Source organism: Poecilia reticulata, linkage group LG15 (genome assembly GCF_000633615.1).
Source record: "Poecilia reticulata strain Guanapo linkage group LG15, Guppy_female_1.0+MT, whole genome shotgun sequence".
Taxonomy (NCBI): domain Eukaryota; kingdom Metazoa; phylum Chordata; class Actinopteri; order Cyprinodontiformes; family Poeciliidae; genus Poecilia; species Poecilia reticulata.
Genome location: NC_024345.1, coordinates 16,583,517 through 16,610,211, shown reverse-complemented (window position 1 = coordinate 16,610,211; position 26,695 = coordinate 16,583,517). Strand labels below are relative to the sequence as shown.

General features: G+C 38.6%; 1 protein-coding gene across 2 annotated transcripts; it reads left to right on the top strand.

Moving 5' to 3' along the window:
• Positions 1-291: 291 nt before the first annotated feature.
• On the top strand, positions 292-24,124 carry loxl4 (lysyl oxidase-like 4). 2 transcript variants are annotated; one of them, XM_008429629.1, is made up of 15 exons: positions 292-366; positions 1,418-1,750; positions 3,599-3,900; positions 3,977-4,191; positions 9,518-9,556; positions 10,729-10,942; positions 11,039-11,216; positions 14,159-14,313; positions 14,400-14,567; positions 14,880-15,042; positions 15,127-15,370; positions 16,544-16,659; positions 17,140-17,276; positions 21,315-21,426; positions 21,504-24,124. In XM_008429629.1, exons 2-15 carry the CDS (start codon positions 1,435-1,437, stop codon positions 21,572-21,574), a joined length of 2,430 nt encoding a protein of 809 aa, XP_008427851.1. In that variant the 5' UTR covers positions 292-366; positions 1,418-1,434; the 3' UTR covers positions 21,575-24,124. The 2 variants fall into 2 exon arrangements, with proteins under 2 accessions (XP_008427851.1, XP_008427852.1); XM_008429630.2 differs by lacking the exon at positions 292-366 and adding an exon at positions 903-923.
• Positions 24,125-26,695: the final 2,571 nt, after the last annotated feature.

The window sequence follows — 26,695 nt, the reverse complement described above, 5'->3', positions numbered from 1 at the left end:
ATATATATAAGTAAAAACTTTCAGCAATTTAAGATGAACATTTAAAGGTATAAGAATGAAAAAAAAAATGAATTGATGACACCTGTGGCTGTTATTTTGCTGGCTGTTTGATCTGAGCATCATGCAAACAGTTTTATGGTAGCAACCTGCCTCACGTTTTAGAGTGTTAACCATAAAAATCTACATGACAGAAAGAAATCCAGAGACAGAGGAGGGAGGTAGTGAAAGAAGCAGGGAGGGATATATGGAGAAGGAGGGAAGACGGGAGGATTGACTGAGGGGAGCATTTACTAGCCACACTCATTCACACAGTCACTTTCCCCCTGCTAGTGACTTTCACCACTGCAACTTTTTGCTGCCTACCAGGTGAGTGAACATTCATACTATCCATATTGATCTAATAATAGTTCCGTTTTATCCTTTTTTAAAATTTTGATTATAGTTATGTGCATCTAAATACGGGCTCTTCAGTGTGTGGGTGTAACAGGTGCGTTAAGGGATGAATTGTGGACAAAAGATGCTAACTCACCTAAATTCTGTTTCTTAAGGGAGATATACATATATATATATTTTCCCTTTAAATCTGCCTGCGGCAACAGTTGCACAAAAAAAAAAATATCCCGCTTTTTCATTTTATAGCATTCTGTAACAGCATCTAATCTTTAAACTGGGTTATGCATATTGTTTCCTTTGGATGGATTTGCCCAATGTTCGGCTTGTTGGTGGTTTCTTCTTTTGTAATTTTATCCTAAAAATCACACCCACTCACATATTTTAGGGCATTTTTGGTCAGTGTGTTTTTCTGTGGCCTCTCTTGTTTAAAAGTAACTCTCTCTCTTTCTCACTCACTCTACCCCACTTGTGTTTGTGCTGAAACACTTGTTCAGCACCAGGTTAAAACCTGCCTGGCGTATTTCTGTCTGGTTAGTTTGCCTTGGGGGATGTTTACTTACCTTAATTACCTTACGAAAGTGAGCAGCTGTACCTTAAATTATATGCCTGTGTTTGACATGAGGGGGAACGTGCTTATTTGATATTCAAGGCTTCCACTACATCACTGTTGGACCAAAGGCTTAGCTGTAGTGAATAAAATCACTAACGTGGAAAAAGAAAACAAGGCAAAGCAAGTCTTATCTCGCTGGTTATCATCAGATAAGAATTATGTCTGAGAACACAATTCTTGAGGGGAAAAACATAATCACAGTTACGGTGATTGACTGACTGCTCTGTTCTCTTCCTTTGCCCTTTAAAGGGTCTCAGACACGATTATATGCCATCTGAAAGGCATGCAATTAACCTTGCAGCTATTATAAAAGCTGGTACCTAAACCTAACTGAAAATGCGGACAGTTTAATTTATGTAAGAAAAGTAGCTAGAACTTGCAAAGTCAAGCTGTGTGTCAACCTTTTATCTCCAGGTTTCTTCCCTCCACCCATGATGACCCGCTCCCTCGGCTTAATCGTCCAGCTCCTTCTACTGCTGTCCCTTAGCTTCACCGCACGCGCTGAACCTCGGAGGACCACGACGTCTCAGCGCAGAACTCCTCGCGCACCGGTCGCCAAGGTGCGTCTCGCCGGCAACTTTGCGCGCGAGGCGAACGAAGGGCGCGTGGAGGTGCTGCACAACAACACCTGGGGTACCATCTGTGATGATGAGGTGGACATTAACCTGGCTAACGTGGTGTGCCGAGAACTGGGGTTTCGAGGAGCGGTAACGTGGGCCCATAGTGCCAAGTATGGAGAAGGGACAGGTGAGAGCATTTAAAGACAAATTTAGACCCATTTCACAATACTTTCAAACGTTACCAGGGCTGACCCAAGGAGAATTTGCTGTGGGGTCCCCACCTTCTATTTGCCTTATTAACCACTGTAGCACTACAATGTCAATATGAGGTAGTTACATTTTCAGAAGTTTTATGAAAAAAGAAATGGTCAATCAGAAAGAGCATTAAATTACCTTTTAAATGGCATCAAGATAAGTGCATGTTAAAAAAAAAGAAATTCGTGACATCATCATAAAGTTTACATCATCTCTTTATCATAATGTCTGTAATTTGGTTTCGTTCTTGGTCACTGACTTGAATAAATATTGATCACTTAATTGAAGTTATGAAGATTCTAAATATCTTACAGTAGAAAATTGTACAGTTTTGGAATAGTTAAACACTTGTCATCATTTTTTGAAGCTTTAATTGGAAAAAAAAGTTAAATAAAATATTGAATGACTTAGCAGTGGGTTATTGATTAAAATGTTTGAAAAGTGCAGTGTGCAACTCCTTTTAATGCCTTCATTATAGACCACAGTTTTTGCTTTGGATAGGAAAACCAAAAATATGCCCATTATTAGATCAGTCAAATATAACTTTATAGAACCCAATTCTTGACAAAATGTTGCTCACAAGAAATATCTAATTAGAAAAATAATTTAAATTTGAGTGTGTTTACTTTATGTAATGAACAAGGATATGAGATGATTTTGGAGCGGATGAAGCAACCAGTTGCACAATTGCAAATCCAATGTTTAGAACTTACTGATATATCTACTGATACTGTTTTGCTAGGAATTTAAGTCAAAATTCCTAACAAACTCTTAATCACCAATTTCTATGCAACAAAAGCTTCCCTCAAAGTTTTTAATGGATGTCCATAATTTTGATGTGTAAATCTGTAGTGCATGTTTGAAATAGTTTGACTGTGAGTACATGTAGAGGTAACAGGTGATTTCTTTTGTCTTTACAGAGTTATATTTCCAATACAATGCTTGTTTAACATTGGAAATATCTACTTTTGGATATTTGGAATTAAACAATTGACACGTAGGACTGGGAAAGTTGACACAATTTGTTTCTAGGAAGAGTGGCATATGCATCTACCTGCATGATGTTCACTGAGATATCTGAAGTGCAGACAGAAAGAATGGGATTCTGGAAACCTGAATTGTTTATTTTCACTAGGAAGAACAGATTTTTTTTTATTTTATACATATATCTGCTTTGACGATTATGCCAGCAATGTGATAAAATAACATGCCACAATTATATTAACTCCACAAGCATAAATGCTTTTTCCTGTAGGAGATAGCGAACAGTGGCGGAAGTCCACATTGGACCAGTTTAATCAGGCTTTTAAAATAACTAAATAACTAACATTATGAAGCAACTAAGAAAACAAAGAAAACTTTTTTAGTAATTGAAGTGCAACACTTGCTAGGGTTGACTGATGGACCAGTACATAAAAATCATGGGTAGAAAAGAGTCATTTGCTTAAGAAAAATATCTCTATTTGCTTGCCAGTGTTCGGAACACTTGCTGTGGTTTATAGGCATTCTTTAGTGGTTCTTTTAAATCCAAATTAAAGAGAGGGTTGAGTGGATTCAGCGAGCTGAATCTACACCCCCTCTGCTGCCTTGTAAAATACTGTGTATCCGCTACTGAACACACTGCTAAGGTGGAACCCTAAATCAGCCAGCCCATAAACGTCAAGTGTTAGATGTTAAGGAACTGATTGAAGTTGTTGTGTAAGGATGCATTGCAAACCCATGCATGGAGCAATCACTTAAAGTCCTAATGAATTACGTTGTGAATTTCTTCTTTCATAAGGTCCTATTTGGATGGATAACGTACGGTGCGACGGCTCAGAGAAGTCCTTGAAGGACTGCAAACACAATGGTTGGGGGGTAAATGACTGCAAGCACTCTGAAGACTTAGGGGTTGTGTGCACCCTTGAGCGCAGACTGGATCAGTCTGCCAGCAGAGGTTACACTACACCTGTCAGGCCTTCTGGCAACACTGCTTCTCAGTGGGGGAGTATTGTTGCAACACAGAGGCATCCAGGATACGGGTATTACGGAAATGGACATCCGTATGAGATCCCAAGGTTCCAAAGGCACCACCATTACCAGGTACAGCATCTGGTCCATCCATCTTTTATTCTAAGAATGATTTCTGTTTATAGACAGAATATGCTTCTTTTGTCAGGGTCACAGCAGAGTACGGATCGAAGAAGTCCGTCTGCGTCCCATCCTGTCAGCTACAAAGAAGAAGAACCTTATCTCAGAGGGTGTAGTGGAAGTGAAGCATGCTGGGAGATGGAGGCAAGTCTGTGACCTAGGTTGGAGTCTCAACAGCAGCCGGGTGGTGTGTGGGATGCTTGGCTTTCCAGAGGCAACACAGCACAATGTCAAAACATACAAGTGAGTATGACAGCAGCTGTGTTCAGGAAAACTGTGCTTAGAAGAGCAACCTGCCGTGTAACTTAGCTTTTTTTTTTTTTATGAATTCAAACCCAACTTGCAGAATAAAAACATAGCAGCAGCCCCTCATTCAGAGCTGCTTTAAGTAAATGACTCGCTTTAGGCTTATCTTTCTCACCCAGCCTCTTCACCTCCCTTACACAGCCTTAGGATGATGATAAAGGGATCCCCGTCCGATCTCCATTGCCCTTTCTCTGCCCCTCTTTCTTGGCAAATCACCCCTGCACACCTCATTGCCTTTCTCTCACAGCTTTGCCTTCTCTCCTTCTGATGCTATCTTCCTCCTGCAGCTCACAGACGAAAAAAAACTCCCAACACTTTAACTTTTAGATTCCCTTGCTGAGGTGTAATATCAGTGCTGATTGTGGTGTAACTGTGCCATCAATATCATCCGTGACCAAGATAACTATTAGAAAGTGAAATAAGGGTTAGCATGTAAAGGACTTGTCTTATTGACAAGGTATTGTCAACAGCACAGCATGTATTTGCTATTACATCTGACCCCACCATACTTTCAGAGTCAACATTTATTAGCAAAGGTATATAAATACTAGTGGTGAAAGTAAAAATGCTTTCAGTCAGTGCTATTAAAGTGTTGACCTGATCCTCATGACTTTATTAGAGTTTTGTATTATTTTTTAAAATGTAAACTTAGAATAAATACTACAAAAATAAAAGCAATATCTTTGTAAATACATCATTTTAGAAACTGAATTTGTTGCTTTTATGTATAAAAAAAGAATCACACACACAAAACAAAGCCCACCATATTTATTAAATATGACATTTATTGCGCACAGCTGTGTGCTATAAATGATTTAAGCCAGTAACACCTTGATTTTTTTTATCATTAGCAATAGATTAGAAAGATAAGATCAATCAAATTATTAAAAATGTCTCAAGAAAACTTTAACATTATCAGCCAATTCAATGCAGCTTTATTTATTCAGCACTTCTGGCGCAAGCTGAAACGTTTCACACCACTGTGAGTAATTTAGAGGACAGTAGCAAAAATAATTTCTTCAAAAAATCAATTATAAGTACAGGTAGCCTCCTAATCAGGTAGTGGGTTTGATTTGCCTTAGAGGACTAACTGGGAGGAGAATGTTATTCATTTTAAATATTTTGTTTACTTTACAAACTACTCCAACTGGGGTAAACCTGCTCACTGAAGGTATTTCTGGATTGTCCCTGTATAAAATTGCCCAGTCTAGTATAAATTTACATTGTTAAATTATTGGAAACATCAAGGCACTATAACAACCTCCTCGTGTTAAAGAAGGAAGTCATGTAACATCAAAGGCTTTCCGAAAAAGGTGGAGTGTACCAGCACAGCCTGGCTCTGTTTGCACTCTGAACAGGATCATTTATTATTTGAGTATGCCTGCAATGTAGGTGTGAACTTTACTGTCTGTCTATTCAGTTTCCTCCTGCCATACAGACTCGACAGCAGCAGAGATACAGAGAGCGGAAGGTGGAACACAAGTAATTTTAAGACACGAATTAGATGAATAGATTTGCATCTCTGCAGCATTTAAGGAGACATTTGGTAACTTGCCAAGGGAAGGGAGGTGACAGATAAGAACAGGGTTGCTGTAGCTTGAAGGGCATAGCCAAACGTATTCCATGGAAGTGTTTTGGGTGTGTAAATTTCAGCATTCTGGCACAGAAGTGGTCATGACTTGCTACTTCTTGGTCAGCCTGGCCTCAGAATGACCCAGGGTTTTGCTGAGGTCTAAGGCTCTACACTGGTCTGAATCATGATTATGTGTTTGCTTCCAAATCTGTACCTGGTTGGCTTAGTATCCACAGATGCTTATTTGCTCCCTCTTGATTTGTATTTTCAACTTTCAGACCGGTTCTCAGAGTACAAAGGCCCCATGTGTTTCAGCTGTTTGTTGTATACTCAAGATTATATTTTAAAAAAAGCAAGGATGGCTGGAAATAATAAATTCGGATGTAGTGGTTAATCAGAACAAGAAGAATTTGCGTAAAAATTTCTACAGCTTCCAAAAGAGGCTTGGGATTTTATTTAGCTATGACATTCCCTGCTAATTCTCCTCCTGACCCAGTCTTCCCGTCCATTCTTAGAAATTCTGGACCCTGCCATGTTTCTCAGCTCTGTGTGTCTTTTGGATGGAACTCTAAAGAGGCTGTAATTGCAAGTTGGTCAGGACCAAAGCTCTTCTGGGTTTTTGCTGAGGGTGAAAAACACCCCCAATTATAGCCGTGTGTGAGAGAGTAAAACAGCGCTGGCAACGAAAGTGGAAGCGAGTAACAAGCGCAAGAGGCAGCAGAGAGAAGGAACGAGAGCAAGAGTCTGACAAGTGAGCTTTTCGCTTGCTCGTGTGAAATACAGCCAATTACAACTGAGACCTGCTGCACTCTCCGCTGTGTCAGCGGCTGTCTGTCTTGCTCTGTCACCATAGTGATTTAGGGACTTAACCAGCATTTGTTTAATTACCTTTCAGCTTAAATTTTCTTATGATAAGGGTATAATTTTCAGGCTATTTGGTGACATTTTTGTGTCCAAATATGGTTTTCCTGTCTGGTGACTGTGATCCACCTCAATGACCTCTCTAATTTACTTTTCCGTCTTTTAATTATCGTATGCATTCCAGTGGCTACTCTTCTGGCTTGCAGCAGACTGTGCAAGATTGCTTTCCAAGCACAAATGAAGAAGAAGAGTAATCTGAATCATCTCGCTTTGATCAATTATTTCAGTACTCGGATGAGTTTAAAGCTGTTTACTGCTAGAATATTTAATTTATCTTTAATTTGCTCAAAGTAGGGGAGATAGATTTAATCTTTCAGATGCTGATTTCTTTTTCCTGTAAAACTTGGCACCTGCTCACACTAATCTAAGCTCTGCTGTGGTGTACTGTCAATGTAGTCAAGCTGAATGATGCTATTATCGAATTGCCTGAGCTTCCTTACCACAGCAGCACAACCAATATGATGGTCTCCATGCTATGCTGCACTGATGCAGGAATACATTCACAAAAAGCCCCCAAAATGTATTGGTTAAGTATACTGTGACCTACAGTGAATTGAAATATATTTTTTTAGCAAATGGATATTCTTGTTTTAGAAATAATCTATATTTTATTTATTTCAAAATGCAATATTGAAATTATCTGACAATTTTAATTTTGAGTTTTCTTAGCTGTAATATTAAATCATCAAAACAACAAAAATAATGTTTGAAATCTCAGATTTGCTGTGAAGTAAATGTAAGTTTTCAACCCAATTATTGACATGAATCAACTTTTCAGTGATGTTCAATTCCAGACACATCATTACTACTTAATTTGATGAGTGATGTATTCCTTAAGACAAAACCGGCAGCAAACATAAACAAGAAATGTTGTACGATATAATTAAATTGTAAAGCAGTGTGAGACTGATGTAACTTGAACTATGGTGAAATGCTTGTCTTTTAGCAAGATTGTATCAGCCCCTGTCATTAACTTCAATTGAATCATTTCACAAGTGCTGAAGAGACAATTTGCCTAAACAAAGCTCAGACAGTTGTAGCTGTCTGTTCCATTTGTGTACAACTTCAATGGAAAAGTCCTCTCACAGTTCCTACCCCTCGTTACAACCAGATGAACATTTGCATGAAATGAATGAAATTCAACATGCTTATTTCAGTCAAATGAAATACCAGAAGGTAGAAATTTACAGTTTGCTTTGTGAAGAGGAAAAATGGTTTGTTGATTTGTCTGTGGTGAGGTCACAAACAAGTCACAGACGTGTTTGCCTTAGTGTACATGCACGCTGCAAGCTTCCTATTAACCACTGCTGCAAAGCCACATGGCAGACACATTTAAAATATTTTACAAGAGTAATTTAAGATCCTGTAAAGAATAGGTCCAGAGCTCCAAACAGTTAACCAGTTACACTTTGTTGCAGGTTTATCTGGCATTTTGCTGCCTCCTAAAAGGGATACATACCTAATATTTTTTCAAATTGATTTAAATTAGACTGTTTCAGGAGTTTAATTTCACTTGAAAATGTTCAATCTTTTTTTCTGCATTCAGGTCTTTGAAACTGATTTCCTACTTCAAATGAACCAGAAAAAGATGCACCTGCAAATTTACATTTGACGTGTACAAAACTCAGATGACGGTGAAATGAAAGTATGCTAAATTTAAAACAATCTCGAAATGCTTTTTGATAAGTGATGTTTTTAGGCTAAGAGCAGAATGTTCTCATGTCTTGAGTTAAAACTGAAGAGTTAGGAAACAGGCTATATGTTTCTGGAAAGTGTACATTCAACTTATGACTTCATGCAACTGTCAAACATAACAGTATGTAATGGACAATGAGCCTCTTGATTCCAACATCCTTAGTTTATTTTCCAAGGTTTGTGCTTTGACTTTTACAGGAGCATGTAGCGTTTCATGTTAGGAATGCAAATATTGACCCACCTTTGCTTTCATTCAGATACACATAGATGTGTTTGTTTCTAAAAAAAAAAAAAGGGAGAGTAACTGAAAACAGCATGCCAGGGTGTGAACGTTTCTCTCAAGAGTTCTTTACTGAATGTCTGAATTCCATGTCGATTCATTTGTTTTCATATATGATGTGTTCCAAAGAAATACAGGTTTCATTGTGCTCCTGTTGCAGAAAATAAGATCTTTGAACAAATTGAAGTATTGAACTTCCCCATATAAAAGTGCTGGCTTGCATGTGCATGCGTGCGTCTGTTTATAGTTTAGCCAATGTTTTTGTTGCAGAACGAATATACGGCCTTTGCAGTGGTCTGTGGATGAACTGGCATGGGGCGAGCGGCATGTACTCTTTGTTGCTTTGCAGGGCTTTCCTCGTCACCACACTCTAAAAGTGAGCCAGTTTAGCCGGCCCATAAATCATTGTTCGGTTCCTGCATAGCGCCACAGCTTTTGTTTGTATATTGCGCTTGGTTGAAACAATGCTTTTTTCATTGTTTCATACTGTGTCACTGAAGCTGCATGCAACATTTTTTGGATTGCATGGGGGTTTTGAGGCTTACAGTACAGTTCAGAATAATTTCGTGTTTTTTTAATTTATTTTTTATTGTTTCTTACTTGTTATGTATGTAATTTTGGCCTTGTGTAAAGTATAAATCAAGGTTATGGTCTTAGAATGGGTCTTGATTTTTTAATTCTAAATAACTACACCCTCATAGCACAGTCTTGTGCACAACTAATTTTAATTCTACATTGTGGTGCAAAAGCACAGGAATGTGAAATATGTAATATTTGTTTTTGATTCTTTGCAGGAAAATATGGGATATCAAGGTTAAAGATCCATCAACAAGGTAATAAAAGCACAATTAGAAGACTGCTTAATCTTAAATACACAAAGGCCTAATGCAGCTCTACTTCAGCAGTTTAGTTGTAAAATATTAATGTAGTTTTTAGTGGGTTTTTTTGTTTTCAACTCTTAACAAATTCTGTAGATTTTTGCTAAGATTCCATCCATCCAGTTATTTTTAAATCTGGGATCAGGTTGCTCAATTTACTAGTCAATAAGGGAAAGGCCCATTCTTTGCCGGAGTATGTCAGGTCAGCCATCGTACACTGAAAATGCATTTTATTCATTTGAATCTGGGATTATTTATTCTGTTATGATTCATATATCAGTCACAGTGCAATGACTATGAAAATGCAATATTGTGTACTGTTTTGGTCACCAGTGGTTTCAACTCAGAATTCTCACACAGATGTGAGTTCTTCCAAATCTCTTGTTGAATCATGAACACTGACCCCGAGTGAGGCACTGTGGTCTGCAGCTCTTTAGATGTTGTTCTGGACATGTTTCTGACCTCCTGCAATACTTTGGCCTCTTCTGGAAAGGTTTACCACTATTTCATGTTTTCTCCATTTGCAGAGAATGGCTCTCACTGTGGTTTACCAGAGTCTCCAGCCCTTAAGAGATAGCTCGTTAGAAAGTCATTTAAAAATGACTTTTCAAATGTATGTATTCCAGGACTTTGTTGCTAGTCGGTTCTTGAATTGCTTTAGCTCAGGGACGATGTGTTGCTTTTTGAGATGTTGTGGTCTACTTCATACTGTCAGACAGTGTTACGTCTAGAGCCTGGAGGTCTGGATCACCATGAGAAGTAATTCATGATTTAACAAGATTTCTTTTTCACATGGGGCCTGGATAGTTTGGATCATTTCCTTCTAGTAAATGAAATCATCATTTGGAAACTGCTGTTTGCTTTTACTCAGATTATGTTTGTCTAATATTAACATTTGCTTGAGAGTAAAGAAAAAGGTACAAACATAGAAATTTGTAAATTTCCAAATACTTATTTACAACATTGTACGTAAGGGTTGGAAAATAAATGTATGATACTGGGAATAAGCTGTTGTCATAATTATAATCAAACATCAATATTGTTGAGAAATCTAAATAATTCAGTGACATGTTGTGCAGAACTTTAAAAGATACATCACCAAAGTCTTTTCTTGTGTGTTTTTCCAGAGTAAGCGTCATGGCAAAAAAGAAGGGATTCTGGGTAGAGAAGGTGCACTGTCTGGGCACGGAGAACACCCTGTCGGAGTGCCACTCTCAGCTGTCGATTCCTCGAAGTCCTACCCCTTGTAAGAACGGGCAGTTTGCAGTGGCAAAATGTGTGCCAGGACCTCAATTTGCTCGCATGTCCTCAGGAAGACCCCAGGCTCCTCATCCAGTAGTGGTAAGAATAATAAAATTATGTTCCTATTAACATTATCTTATTGGGTCCATTTGTGGAAGAAAACAAATTCTAAAATATATGGTCTACCCTGCACAGCCTGTGCGTCTCAAGGCAGGTCCCCGGCTTGGTGAAGGCCGTGTGGAGGTTCTCCGAAATGGAAAATGGGGGACGATTGTTGATCACTTGTGGGACAGAACTGCAGCCAGTGTTGTTTGCAGAGAGCTCGGCTTTGGTGCTGCCAAGGATGCTTTGCACGGAGCCTTTATGGGCCAAGGTAGGAGAGAAAACTGTTTAAAATAAAAACAACGTTGGAAAATTTTGAAAATTCAATATTATAAATCAGCAGTTTGCTTGTTTGAATGCGTTTATTGTGTGTCGTGGCATTTTGGAGAAGACAGGGAGACTTGCTTATCTTTTGCTTATCTTTTGCTTATCGTAGACACCGCACCCGTCTGCCCTGACTGATTAGATAATGTGCAGGCATGTGTGTTTGCATTTTGCCAATGTGTATTACCTCATGAACTGCAAATGTGTTGATTGCCATATCTCCAGCTGTGATTATATGAGTCCTTTGCCAGTGGTTCCAGCTGCCCAAACACCATGTGCACGTGCGCACACACACTCGCCACAAAAAACCAAGGTGGTTTATTTTGGTATTTGGCAACTCAACCCAGAGACAAAATCTTGCAAGATCCAAGCCTGCTTTTCATTTGAAATGTCCAGCTCCTGTGTCACCCACAGCTACAGTCAGTATCCAGCTGTTCCAGCGGTGTCTCCACCCTTAAGACATGTGAGAGAGAACGGCTTCCCCCTGTCTCAGGCTTCCAGGGTGTAGTCCAAAAACATGCTAAAGGAGATGAAATGTGGGATTGTGTTCCACTGCTTTAGCTGTTCAGATGATCAAAGCAAGTGTAATTTTATATGTTATTTCTGTAGATGTCATTTACGTTGGCTTTCTTTTTGATGAACCAGCACAGCTAAAGTCCAAATCACCCAACATTTTTTCCAACTTCATCTTGTCATCTGGCTCAAGTCCCGTCGTTATATTTGTTTCTGCACAGTGGCGCAATTGCTTGCACTGTTGACTTGCAGCAAGAAGTTCCCGTTGTCTGAACAGTGAAACTGTTTCTGCAGTTTCACAGTACCGACCTTATTTACCCGCGACATATTAAACTAAGTCAAGCTGCCTTCCTTGATCCAGCTGACTGGCAATGTGGGGTAAAACAGGAAGCAGAAAACTTCAGCCCCTCTGTCATCCTTTCTGGCATCTCACTAAAGTAATTTTACAGCAATAATTAACATTAGGAAGAGCATCCTGGTAAGTCTTTCCAGCTTTGAAACTGTAACTTTTCAAACCTTGGCATAAAAAGTTGCAGTTGGTGCTGTTGATACTTCCCTGACTTGAAGTATCATAAGCTGTATGCTTTAATTTTTCTTTTAAGAAACAATACCTTAAACAAAACTTCACATACACATCAGAAAAATTGCTTTACGTTCTATCAGTCCACACAGGCTCGTCCAGCATAGACAACTCCCCACATTTCCATCTGTCGAAATGCCAAAAACAAGCTGTGGAATGGTCCTTTACCACACCATCTTACAGGAAAAGAAATTATTTGGGGAACATGCTAAATAAAACTGACCTTGGTTAAAATTTTCTACTCAAATGTTCAGAATGTTAAAAAACACAGCTCAGTCTCAGGAATCATGGAATTTTAAAATGGAAAATTCGTATCAACCCTGTCTGATTAAATACTGTAAAATATGCACCCAGCTGTGTGAATCATGGTGCTCTTTTTATTCCACTGGAGTAGAAAATATCAGCTTTTAACTTATCACGTACAGACTTATGATTTGAATACGTGGTTACAACCCTTGTGTGCTTTACATATATATGAGTTGGATATAATTATCCAACAAATTAAATGATGTTAATTAGTCAGACCCAGGGTTGATAATTACTGGGGACAGAATATCTAGACAAAACTCCACACCCTTTCAATTTCAAAATGGAAACATTTTCTTGTTAACCACTAACCTAAGTGGTTTACTTTTCTCATCAAGAACCTGATTGTTGTTAACATTTTCCATCTGCTAACTTAAAATACATAATAATTTGTGTAAATAATGGAGCGAAACCTGTTTTTGGTAAATACTCAATTAAGGATCATCATCATCCCTGAGTTAAATTACAGGGACAAATGTTTTTGTTTCCTTTTTGACCAACAGTTTTATTTTGACTATGTCATTTTGAGGCACACAGATATAGGGTCCCATGTAAAGAGATGGGACCAAAACACCCTTGAACCTATGTGTTTGTTTGGATTGCAAACTCGTGAGTGGCTTGTTTCTGGGGATTTATTTTGGGGTAAGGTTTAAACAGACCATGTCACAGTTCATTTTGAGAATCTCTTTCATGAGCTTTTGCCTCGATAAGTTAAACACTGGGCGATTATATCAGGTTTGTGGCAGATAGATGGGGAAGTGGGGAAGACCTGTACTTTTTATACATCTGGTGTTAACCAATGCTTGATGACTACTGTGCAAGCTAGCCTACAATTTGTTAAAATCAGCACAGGGGCAGATCAACTTAAACTGCAGTCTAGTCCCAAATGTCTTTCTTTGCCACCCATTTTCTTGTAATGCTTCTGTTTCCAATTGTTTGTGTGATTTCAGCTGTTTGCTTCCATGCAGGTTTTGCTGTTTGCACAATTATACAAAATAGTGGAGCCACTGTTCATTCACATCCTGTAGCTTATTATACCACGGACATTTTGCTCTTGAAGGACTTTTTCCTGTCGTCTTCTATATTGTCATGAGATTATCTGGATGTTAGCACATACTAGTCAGCTTTTTTGTTTTGCTGACACACATTTGGTCTTGTTTGCTCACTCAGGGTGGCAGACTACACACAATGTGATTGTTGTTGTTGTGCTCAGAGACAAAAGAATGGCAGTAATGAGCTGTGACTGATGCCTAAAGTTGATGTTTTTGCTGGCATGTTTGCCTCACAGGACTGTTTTGTTATGCAAGATAGAAGCTTTAGCACAGTAAAGGATTTGCTTGCATGTGCTTTTATGCTCTTAGGGCACTGTGCTCACATTGGGTGGCACAAAACACAAGAAATACTACCCTTGACTCGTTTGAATGGTTTTTCTTCTCAGCATTCCTCAAATTTTCTACTCAAATTTTCTACATCTCTTTCTATCTCTTCAGGTACGGGACCTATTCACATGAACAATGTGCAGTGTATGGGGTCAGAACGCTCCATCCTGGATTGCTACTTCCAAGAAGTCCAACCATGGACATTCAAACACACTCAGGATGCTTCTGTACGCTGTAACATTCCAAAGACTGGCATAGAGAAAACGGTACAAAAATTAGGTTACTTAACTCTTTGTGGCACTCTATAATTATGGGAGGTCGATTTTGATCTTCTAACCTCATGGTTATCCAGGTTCGTCTTGCTGGTGGAAGAGCCTCTTCGGAAGGACGTGTCGAAGTTTTGATGGACTTTGGAGGACGGAAGCGCTGGGGTTCTGTCTGCAGCGAAAACTGGGGGATAAATGAAGCTATGGTGGTGTGCAGACAGCTCGGTTTGGGTTTTGCTGCAAGTGCTCATCAGGTAACGTCCTCAACCAACATCCCATTATAACTTATATGAAGTCCACAGCTTTTCTCAAAGTTTTTAAGGATTCTGTTCTGAAACTTACAAAGCAGTGCTCCCTCTTACAACAATTAGTTTTACTTTAAATGTGACAATCAAATTTTTTTGGAGTTGTCAGAATTGCCTCAACACTGGAAGTTATTGACAAGAGAATGGCACAAATTTTTACAGATAGATCTATGATCGCTGTGTCTATCCTAAATTCCCTAAATAATAAACTGTAGTGATGCTTCTCTAATTGTTTACCTCCACACTGTCTTCCTTCGACAGGAGACATGGTACTGGCCTGGTACTGCGAATGCAAGTGAAGTGATTCTTAGTGGTACTCACTGTGTGGGAACAGAGCTCTCTATCCAACAATGTCGTCGCAACAACCACATCCACTGCCCTCGCGGAGGAGGAGCCAAGGCTGCTGGGGTCAGATGCTCAGAGAGTAAGCTGAACCTCTGATTAGAAGCTTCAGGTCTTCTCTTCTGATGTAACGCCTTGAACATATCTCACATTCAACTTCTTTCAGCTGCTCCAGACCTTGTTTTGGACGCCCAGCTGGTTCAGGAAACAACCTACCTGGAAGACCGACCACTTCATTTGCTGACTTGTGCTCATGAAGAGAACTGTCTGTCATCCTCTGCTGCCAGAATGAACTGGCCATATGGCCACAGACGCCTGCTGCGCTTCTCTTCCCGTATTATGAACCTAGGTCGATCCGATTTCAGACCCAAGGCATCGAAAGAAAGCTGGACATGGCACCAGTGTCACAGGTAGGAAGCAAATGGAGGTGATAGATATTTTATTGGTGTGGACTCTTAAAGGTGTAAAATCTGCTGCTCTTGTATTTCTAAGATGTCAAATCAGCACCTGTTCTCTAATGCTCAATACCATCTGTGGTATTAACTCGTTATGTGGGCTAGTTTAATCAACTATGTCTAAAAACACAGCATCTGATTTTAAGAAATATTAACAGATATCCCACAGGACCAATGCATCGTGTGTAGTTTCCAGTTACAAACAGGTTGACAATCAAGAGCTTAAAATTCTACTAGAGTTCATCCTCATCATGTTTGTTATGTTCCCTAGAAGGCTTGTGATAAACTATTAGTGGGACTTCTTACAACGTCCACTCAACAACTTCTGTCCTGCTGCATTTTTTCCATTAAGAGCATGAATAAAATCTCTCCCATGCTCTTACTATTCAGTATATGATGGGGATAACTGTGCTAAATGAAATGTCCAAAGCTAATCTGATTTATAATACCGTGTGAATTCTTAATAAAATAAATCAGTTTTTGGTTGTAACATACTGTACTTTCCCTTTCCCACCCAGCAACTCTAGTTGTTCCTACCGTATTGACACTGAGACATTTTAGAATGTCTTCCAATCATCCATTTTATAAAAACTCAAATGTTGACATCCCCATAGTTTTGGTAAAGAGTTTATTAGAAGAATGAAACCAACTTTCTCTTTTGTAATGACAGCTTCCTTCAAGAGGAAAGTTTGCTAAAATAGCTACAGGAACCTGAAAACATATTGGATTGATTGCCAGTTTGAACGCTGGAAACAGTGGTGTCGCCTCTCCTGATTTGTTAGTTTGTCTGTGGCAGTGATGGCTAGAGAAGAAAAGTCCCCCAAAGATGCAAGTCATACAAGGGACAAGTTGCTATTGGCAAAAATCAAGTCTGTGTCAGTTTATTATAGCATAATGTACTTATGCATGCAAGTTTCAAAGCACTCTATTCACTTAGAAAGAGTAAATAGCCGGTCCAAGCTGGCCCTAAAACAAGCCTCTGTGAGAGGTGTTCTGGTGACACCCTGCTCATGTTCAGGCAGTGAGGTCATAGGGACAGCAGCCATAGAAAGCCAGTGTTCGGTCATGTAGATACACACACTCGGCAAATTCAGACTCTCACCTGGACTTTCCCCTCTGACATCACAGGCACTACCACAGCATCGAGGTGTTCACCCATTACGACCTGCTGACGCTCAACGGCACAAGGATTGCAGAGGGACACAAGGCGAGTTTCTGTCTGGAGGACACATACTGCCCCGATGGTAATGTTCATTAAGTCATGCTGTTTCCCACGTTTCAACTACCAGCACATTGTAGTGGTCAGTCCAGTTACTTGAGAAATCTCACTTGTCACCTCCAGTTGTTTTTAGATTTTTCTGCCTTAAGTTTTTGTCTGTTTGTTTTTGTGTGTGTGTGTTTATCTTTTGTTGTGCTGTGTTTTTCTTCAATTAATTAAGAATTCTGGTTAGTGGTTTGTTGATGCATAATAGAGGTGAATTTACTGTATGAACTTGTATTCTACAAATGAATTATAGATGAAATGAATGAATGAATCCTGAGCTTAGCAGATCTAAATGTTGCATTTTGTGTTGGTTTACTCCTCATTTCCTTACTATGTCATGAACAAATATCTAATTAAAAACAGCAATGAAGTCAAAGACTCCTAACAATAAAACAAGATTAAATCAAATAATCTCTGATGTTGTCATTGTTAAATTAGTTGATATTTGTGTGTGCCACAGGAATCCAGAAGAGGTTCTCCTGCTACAACATGGGTGATCAAGGCATTTCTGTGGGCTGCTGGGACACCTACCGCCATGACATTGACTGTCAGTGGGTTGACGTGACAGATGTACGACCAGGGGATTACATTTTCCAGGTTAGAGTTTGTTTTAACTTTCACATTTTATTTATTTGCTTTGGTGTTGGACAAATATCACAAGCCCGACCACTCATTATTGTGCCAGTTTACTTCCCTCAAAGAAATTTGACTAAAGTAAACTTTGCTACCAAATCTGAGTCTTAATAATCTTCTTATATATTAATTAGCAAAAACTATATTTATATAGTTTTTTGTGAAGCCAGTTCTGATTTCTCTTTAATAATCACGATTAACAGCATTCAAAACATTTGCTTTACAAAATCCCCATTGTGAACTGTGATTTGCTATTATATCAGAGGAAGAGGCCACTTCATACTGTCTTTAACCCCTTAACCCTCGCCCTCGGAAAATATAATGGAAAAATGGAACACGGCGTTCTGTTGCTTATTAAGGGGTTTTTAAGAAGAGTCTCTGTAAAACAAGGTTTTTCCACTGTTCTAAAACAAAGACATTTTTTCATTTTATTCTGTAGAGTAGTTAGCATGACTAACCGCCAACTACATCAGCGTCTCTAGATATTTGTAAGAAGTTTTCAAAAGACTCCTTAGGTTTCCAAATCCAACATGTTCCATAGCAGAAATAAGTTGAAAGTTAAAAAGGGTACAATAGAAAAACTTTCCTCAGCCTTTCCATTTTATTTTGCTAATCAGCCAATGTCTCAGTGCATTTTCATTGCCGACCAGAAATATTGTCAAGTGATTGAGTTTTACAGGCTTCTAAAAATTTAACTATGGCCTCCTAGGATGTCTTTTTTTAATCTAAAGAAAACTACTAACTATCTTCATTGCCATTTATACCCTTTTTATAACCCCTGTTATGCCTTTGCAACTAGCAGACCTAAACAGATCAAACACTCTGACCCCCATTATCATCAATTTTCATGTCAGAACCTTGATCCTGCGGTGGGATGTGGTATTCCTCAGATCTTAGCATGCTGCCAATTACCTCCAAGCCGTGGGAGACACATTACAGTGACACTTACTGTTTGAACCCACTGTTAATTATTGCTGTCACCAGTCTGTTAACAAGCTCAATTGATGATTATTGCTCTTACACACTTCACTGATGCATAGCTACTCTATTTTTAGACTGGTTTGTATAATTTGCCCCATGCCAAGGTGTCACACATGTACAGTAAACTCTTGTTCCAACCAGACGTGCCCTAAACAGGTTGAGTGGGGTTTAATGGTAAAGTTTTGTATTGGCTTGGTGTGTATGTGAGACATAATGACAGAAAAAAAACAGCTGAGGAACCAATGAGGAATTTCACTAAAACCCGTTCACACAGAGCCGCTCTTTGTTGCGATTCAGTCACTAGTTGATACGTCTTCAGTGATCAGAATTTTTTTATTTATCCAATGTTTGAAACCAGGTCTCAGAGTGAAACTTTCCAGTCCAGTAACATCCTCCCACAGATGTGTCAAGTAGTCTGCATGTGTACAGAATGCACTGCTGTAGGTTGTATTCTATGAACAAGGTGGACAGCAATGCACTTTATGTGCTCCTTAACCCGTTCAGTTTAACGCAACTTCTATTAACTAATATATTTGTGTGACATAACCACTTGGTTCTTGGAGACATAGACAGGTTTCTGTTTTTTGAAATGAGGTCAGTGAGGCGGAAGCTAAAGGTCAAGAACGCATGCAAGTTCGATGACATGCTAAAATATTAGCGCCATGTAATGGCCTAGAATGACAACTACAGTGGATTCAATATGTTTTGGCGGTGCCGACTAAACATGGAACTTTACCCAGTCAGCAACCAAAAATACCGTCAGTTTTCAGGCGGCGGTTTTGTGTAAAAGAGAACCAAACAACGGAAAACAAAAGAGAACATAAAGTAAGCCTAGTGCTATTCACCAAAGCTAAAACTGAAGGAATAAACACCTTTAACAGCAGCACTCTTTGTCTTCACTGTGGTATATTTTTATGTGGTAACGAAAAGGGAATGTTTGATTTTCCTTATTCAAGGCTTTACAACAAAGACCTAGCAGACCTGTTCTTGAACCTGCCAAACACCAATTTACCCAAATTAACTATTGGCTTCTTTTAATCAAACAGCTCCTACTTCTCCTTCTCCATTAGCGACGGCTAATTTGTCCCCCAGAATTCCTCCTGCTCTATTTTTAATTTTATTGCCTCCACTTTAACTAAGATCCCTTCTGCCCTGTACGTTTAGGTCCAATGCTGTAATTTACTCAAAAAAGAAAAAGAAAAAACAAAAATCGAAGATACTTTGTTTTGGTGCATTCACTGTCTTTTGAAGTTTTCTCCTATTTTGGTGTATATTGGCTTCTTTCTCCAAGAAGCTGTTTGTAACCTGTACTTAAAGTGGGTGTAGTAGTTTACAGAGCAGCTATTAGAGTAAATGGCTTCACAGTATTATCACTAGGCCAGATTAAGAGAAAGGTTGTATCAGCAGTAACAGAGCTGCTCTGCAAATGACACGCCATTAGTACATGGACGGTAGTACCCAGAAAAAGACTGATTTCAGACATATAAACACACGCATTACTTCTCCGTTGCAACAGACTTGCCTTTTAGGCTAAATCCGTTTTTATTTTTGCAGCGTGATGGTGGTACGAGGCGGAGCACACGTTCCTCCTGTGCAAGAGCTTAATCCTGCACTATGTTATAATTTCATTTCCATACGACCCCTGTAAACGTTGCAGAGCCTCTTCAGTGGCCGGTTTAGTCTGGCCAGATCTAAAGAAATTGGCACATGCTATAAACATTTTTACAATTACTTTTTCTTGAAATCTCAACCAGTGTGCTTCATACTTTCCACGAAACATGCTAAAAGCAAGTGTTTTAATGGTCACACACTCATATATGGAAATCCAAATGAAAATCCTTAAGCGCAGCAGGTCCATGTGGAAGTTCAGCACATTTATTTATCTTTTCAAATTAGAATCCTGTGTGGAAAAGTCATCCAGTTGTCTCTTTATAGCTGAGAAGCAGATTGGCTATAAAAAACAATACCAGTGCTCCTTAATAATAGCCCCTCTTACAATTTTACGTGCAGCTACTGTTTTCTTACAATGACTTTCCCAGTAACAGGAAAACAAAGAATCAGGTCTTGTCTTGCAGGTTGAAGTCAATCCTTAGACATGACTAAGTTAAACACGTGAAGGTTTTTGGGTCTGAGCCATTCTGTGGTTGCTCTAGATCTTTTGATCAAACGTTTTGAGGCCTTTAACTATGTTCCACTTAACTATGTTTTTTCTTAACTTGTTTTATCAGAATCAGTTTATTGGCCAACGTTGCGTGCACAAGCACATTAAATACAAAAATACCATAAACTTTAGGGGAAATAAAGACCAGTTGTGATAGTGCAAATAAGCTCATTTTGTTTCAGAGTGGCTAAATTGACTAATCTGGTAAAAAGAGTAGGCGTAATACGATATCTCTTCTGCCTACACTTTTTAGTCTCTAATTGGCATAACTGTTAACATTTGTTCCTCCAATGCTTTTACTGACAAATAAAAGCATTAAATAATAAATCAAATCAATTAATAGTTTGGCATATTGGACAAAACGTTATCTTCTGATTTCTTCTGACCAGGCATCAGGTCCATGTGAAAGTTTGACACATTGTATTTATCTTTGCAAGCTGGAATGCTGCATGGAAAAGTCATCCAGTTTGTCTTTTTATAGTCGAGAAACAGATTGACTGTAAAAACAATCCCAGCCATGAGAGGTGTTTATTAACAGCCAATCTTACAATTTTTATGTGCTACTATTTTCTTGTACTGACTTTCCCATTGAAGGGAAGGCCCAACAATGAATCACGTCATTCTTTGCCTCTGGAAGTTAACCCCTTATTTGACATAAGTGAGTGCAACACAGGAATATGTTTTGATTGTAACCATTCCACTTAACTCTTCTACAACCTGTAAACCTCCAGGATGGCCGCAATATTCATCTCTGCTCACCTTCCCACAAACTTTGACCAATTTTCCTGTTTTGTACAACTATTGTTTAATGACTTTCTCAATGAAGGTTGACCAATCATAAATATTCTCAATCTTTGCAGGTGGAAGTCAACCCGTCTTTGGACATGGCTGAGTCTGACTTTATGAACAACGTCATGAGGTGTCGGTGCAAATATGATGGTCACAGAGCGTACATGTACAGCTGTCACACAGGTAAGAGCTGATGAAATTTTCTATTCTTAATAGTTGATCAGATTTTGATTTTTAACATTTGCGTTATTTTTCTACAGGTGATGCTTACAGTGCAGAGACTGAAGACCTTTTTGAGCACCAAAGGCAAATAACCAACAATTTTGTGTAGCTCATTCCAATGTAAAGACCTTCCAATGAAGCACAGAGACAATTCAAAGTGGGCTAAGGTCGAAAGGCTCCAGGATCACAGGCCCCCCAGTAACATAACGACATGGGCCCTGCTAATGTCCTTGAAGATCTGGGTAAAATATTTAAGAACTCATCAAGTGACAGCAGCATTCATTGCAGCATCTTCCATTGACTAAAACATCCATCGACGGCAAGAGAGGAACAGGTGTCACCTTGTTCAAACTGTTTCCGAGCTCTACTAATGAAAAATCGACTTAGATTTAGATTTTAACTCTTCTGGATCTTAGCAAATTATAGAAATCTTACATTCAAAACTAACTAGAAACAGGTAAACGGGAATCGTTCTCAAGCAGGAAGATATGAAAACCTGAGAAAAAAATATGAGATGAGATTTTGTGATTTTTGTCACAAAATGTTGCGTAACGGGTTTATAAGACATTTTTCTAAAAGTGCCACATATTTAGGCTGTTAGCATTAGCATGCAAAATTTCCCATTTAAGTTTATATCTGACTCATTTTGAATTTTGGTGCTTTCTTTTTCTTAACCAGTGATACTGTATTATTTTGTCACATCAACCTCAATGAGTTTCATATGAAAGATTTTGTACAGTATATTTTGGATAATTTTCATTAATAGACATATTTTATTTTATTAACTTTTTAATTCTAACTAAATAATCTTAGATTTTTTTTATATGTTGTGTTTCACCTTTAGAGTAGATAACAGGAGGCTCGTTTTTTTCATATAAGAAAGCACTTTATTTTTAAAACAAGTATTCAAATTTAGTCCCCATTTTTGATTTGCCCAAAATTTTTAAATGTTTTATTTTTATTTTTTTTATCTACTTTCTTATTTCACATCCTGGAAAGTCAAATGGAAGGTTTTTGTTAGTCTTCTTGTTCATTGTGCTACTTACGCTGTATTTTATTACTTTATTTATTGGGATTTACACAGCATGACCAGTATAGATTCTTAGCTATAGCATTTAACCTAACATATCTTCTTTTTTTTTTTCCGACAAACACATCCAGGGTTAAAGCTTCTGCAGTAGTTACATTACATTGCAAGGTTTCCATCCTGTAGATAAATGAGTGTAGATTTATTTTATTTTAGTCATTAAAACAATTGTAGCTGTACAGTTTTCCTCTTCCAGCCTCTCTGAGGGGAGGGAAACTGGTCTGACAAAACCACAGTACTGTGGTAGACAGGCAGGCTGGGTTTTGAGAGCATATAAAAAGCCTTTTAATTACCTCTGTTTGGTTAGACTTAAGGTTACGGTTACGATTGAGGGCTTGAGCATGTGCTTTATAAAGAAACACCATAGAATTGTTACTTATGCAATCATGAAAAAGACAAGATTTTTGGATTTCCATCTTTGCATAAACTACAATAGAGATACTGATTATCTAAGAGATTTAGTGAGGGAAAAAGGGAGCGAAGGAAAGAACGAGAAAGGGGTGATATTTGGCAAATGATCTATTTAGATGTATAGTTTTTACTTTAAAAAAAAACAAAAAAAAAAACTGCCTCCTTGTTGGCCGCCTCATGGAGACCACAGGCTGGCATTTTCTGCTCCTCAACAGAAACAACATGTTTGGGAGGAAAAATAAACTATTCATGCTTCAAAGCAGTAAACACTGGCCTTGTTTTAAACTTAAACAGGGCTTCTGAAATGTACTGTAGTCTGTCCTTTTTTTCTGAGTTGGTAGTAGCTCAGCAGACATTTAGAAAGCTCCACGGGCTTTTCCCCCAGCTTTTATTTGTTTGACTTCTTGTCTTAGTGTTTGAATCTATTCAGATAGTGAACAGTTGTTGATGCATGAAATTCATAAAGTCAGATGTAGACCTAATAAATTTTCTGACAAGATAATTCCTTGTCAATGTAATAACTACAATAGTTTTTGTTTTGTTTTGTTTTGAATATTGTTGCTTGAAACTCCAGAAATGTTGAATTTAATATTTGCTGTTATGTGCTTTTAGATTTTGACATACTACCATTGTCTGTTGTTTGTGTTATTTAAAAGTATGTCATTCTACAGCATGAGTTGGTTCATATTCCTCATTTTACTGTATTGCTACCTATGCTCCATGCATAGCACTGGGATATTGTTTTCTATGGCCAGTTTTGCTTATGTCTTTAAAGCTGAGAGTGAAAACTAAAAGAAGCGCTGATAGACAGTTACATTCATAGAAAGCTGCACTCTCAGGGACTTTGACCTCATTTAAATACTTAAAACAATATATTTCATATGATGTGACTCGTTTGATTTATTTTATTTTTTTCTGCTGTGATGACAACAAATAAACCGGAGCGGTTTTGAAATGTTGGTGCTCTTACAAAAACTAATTGGTACCCACATGTTTACTCTGGAGGTAAGAATTCAAGGTATGACAGCGAAAATCTTTGCTACGTTTCTGTCCTGAAGGAAGTTCAGATAACTGTGGATGTGCATTGTCTGAGTCAGAGTCAAATCACAACCCATTCATCCATCATTACTGTGAATCAATAAAACTTCATCTCACATTAAACTGCTTCCTGGCTCGTTCTTGTTAATGCATGACACAGTACAAGAATTAATCACAAAGTACCCCGTTAAATTGAACAAGGATGTCTGGAATTATTACCACAACCTGAACTTTTTACATTTTGTCCTTCTGCACACGCAGACTTTAATGTAATTTATTGACATTTTATGTCAATAACTTCTTATTTGCAAATAGGTCAGTCCCAGTCAGGTTGGATGGAGAGTGTTGGTGAACATCAGTTTCAAAGTCTTGCTATAGATTATCTGTTGGTTTTTGGTCAACACTTTGACTAGGCCATTTTAACTTTGATATGTTTTTGATCTAAGCCACTCCATATAACTCTGTATGTTGAGTGTTGCCATACAGGAAGATAAACTTCTGCCCAGGCTCAAGTGTTTTGCAATCTCCTGTTTTATTTTTTTCTTTCCAAATTGCCCTTTTCTCATCTCCACCCATTTTTCTATCAACTCTGACCAGTTTCCATTTACTTTTCTTTTTCTCACCATGCTGCTACTACTAGTATTAGTCCTGTTGTCTGCCCACCTGAGCTGCAGCTCTCTGCAGCTTCTCTGGGGTTATTGTGGGCCTTTTGGGCTTCCTTCTCTGAATAAGTTTAGGTGGGCAGTCATGTCTTTAATGCTTTCCCGTCACAGATGATAAACAGAGCTTCGCCCAACCAGATGTAAAAGTCTAGGTTATTGATTTATAACCCGACCCTGCTTTAAGATGTACCACAGCGTTTTCCTCGACCTGTCTGTTGTGTTTTTTGATTTTGAGGATGTTTTTCATTCACTTTTGTTGTTTTACAAGAGTCTGTGACCTTAACAGACTGCTGGATCGATACTAAAATGATCACAAGCAAGCTCTATTTACTGACTTCTGAAGGCAAATGGTTGTTATAGACTTTATTTACAATTATCAGTGGGAAGTGAGCTGAATACTAAAAAATGTCACACTTAGATTATTTTTGATAAAATAAATTAAAACATATCTTTTAGTCTTCTTATTCACAGTTATGTACCTCTTTTCAGTTGACCTATTAAATAAAAACTGAAGGAAAAAGAAGTTTGTGTTTGGAAGGAAGAAAAATCCTCATAAAGTTAAATAAATAAATTAAATTAAACTCATCGCTACATCTACAATATCAGATAAAATGTAGACACAAGCAAAAAACATGACCTTCAAGTGGTTGACATGGAAAGTTTGGATTAATAAACCTGGAATAAAAATAACAAAATAACATATCAAATGTAAGTATTTTAGGGGGACTGACAATATTTACATCATTTAATGTTGCACCTAATTAGTTTGCTAAATGTTCCTGACAGTCATCTTGATCCATGTGTCTATTTTTAATGAAAACATCCAACCTTTTCCAAAGTGGGTAATCAAAACACTTTTCATCCACTTTAGTTTTGATATTTGAGAGTCTTTAAAGCCAGCTTACAAAACGCACATTTCAACGGTTTGAATAGGATGTGAGTAAATCAAACACAGTTTTTCCTATGAACGAAGAAATTGCTCAGCTATTTCAGTAACAAAAATATCCAAGACTTAATGGCGGCAAATTGCTCTTATGAGATCCAGTAGATGAGGGTGGAGTTATCAGCTGTGTCTGGAAAGAAAAAAAAACAACACCCAACAAAAGCTTTACTTGATCACAGCTGACAAATCTGCCCAGAAAGAAAACAGCAGCGAAGCGGTCAGTCGCCAGGATGAAACAGCTGCTGGACAAACAGGAAAGGAATACTTGAAAGGGCCGCACCTTGGTCCACTTGAGTGAAATTACACAGATTCAGCATCGTTTCATGCCCTTTCAGCACGGTGTGATCCTGAAAACACACACGTGCCCAGGACTCTTCTCTCTGGGTCCTCTGCTTCTATCTCCCACATTCATGCCAGCTTAAACATAATTTAAGAAACTGACCACCTGTAAACTTGCGCTGTCTTTTTGCGTTAGCCCAGAGAAGAAGAGGTGGCTTTCCCAATGTGTTCCCCTTATCTGCTGGGCCTGTACAAGAATAGACTATAATTGCAAAAGGAGTCTGCTTCCTCTCCGAAAACACATCTCTTCTTTGGAACAGATCCCATCATGCTGGCAGACAACGGCGTCTGCGACCTGCTTTGGGAGAATGTGATTTTGTCTGTCAGTACCTGATCGTATCTGGCACTGCTGACTCTTGTTAGCACTGACCCTCATCTCAGGTGAAGCTTGAGCAAACTCCGGCACTGTTGTGCTGACACAAATCAAAATTGCGAGATCTGAGTTTGAAAATGAAGTGCAGAGCAAATGCGAGGACACTCCATTGACAAACACTCGGCCTCGGGTTTGCATGTGAATCCTCTTAGGCCAACTTCCTGTGTGCAGCCCTTGTTTTTATTCTGGAAAGCTTCGTGCCACCCCACCCTGACCCAGAAGGGACCACAGGCAACTCCAGAATGGAGACTGTGTGTGCTGTCTGAATGACAGACTTGTCCATACATGCTCCCCCCCAATGCGCGCACACACACACACACACACACACACGCACGCACGCACACACACACACACACACACACACACACACACACACA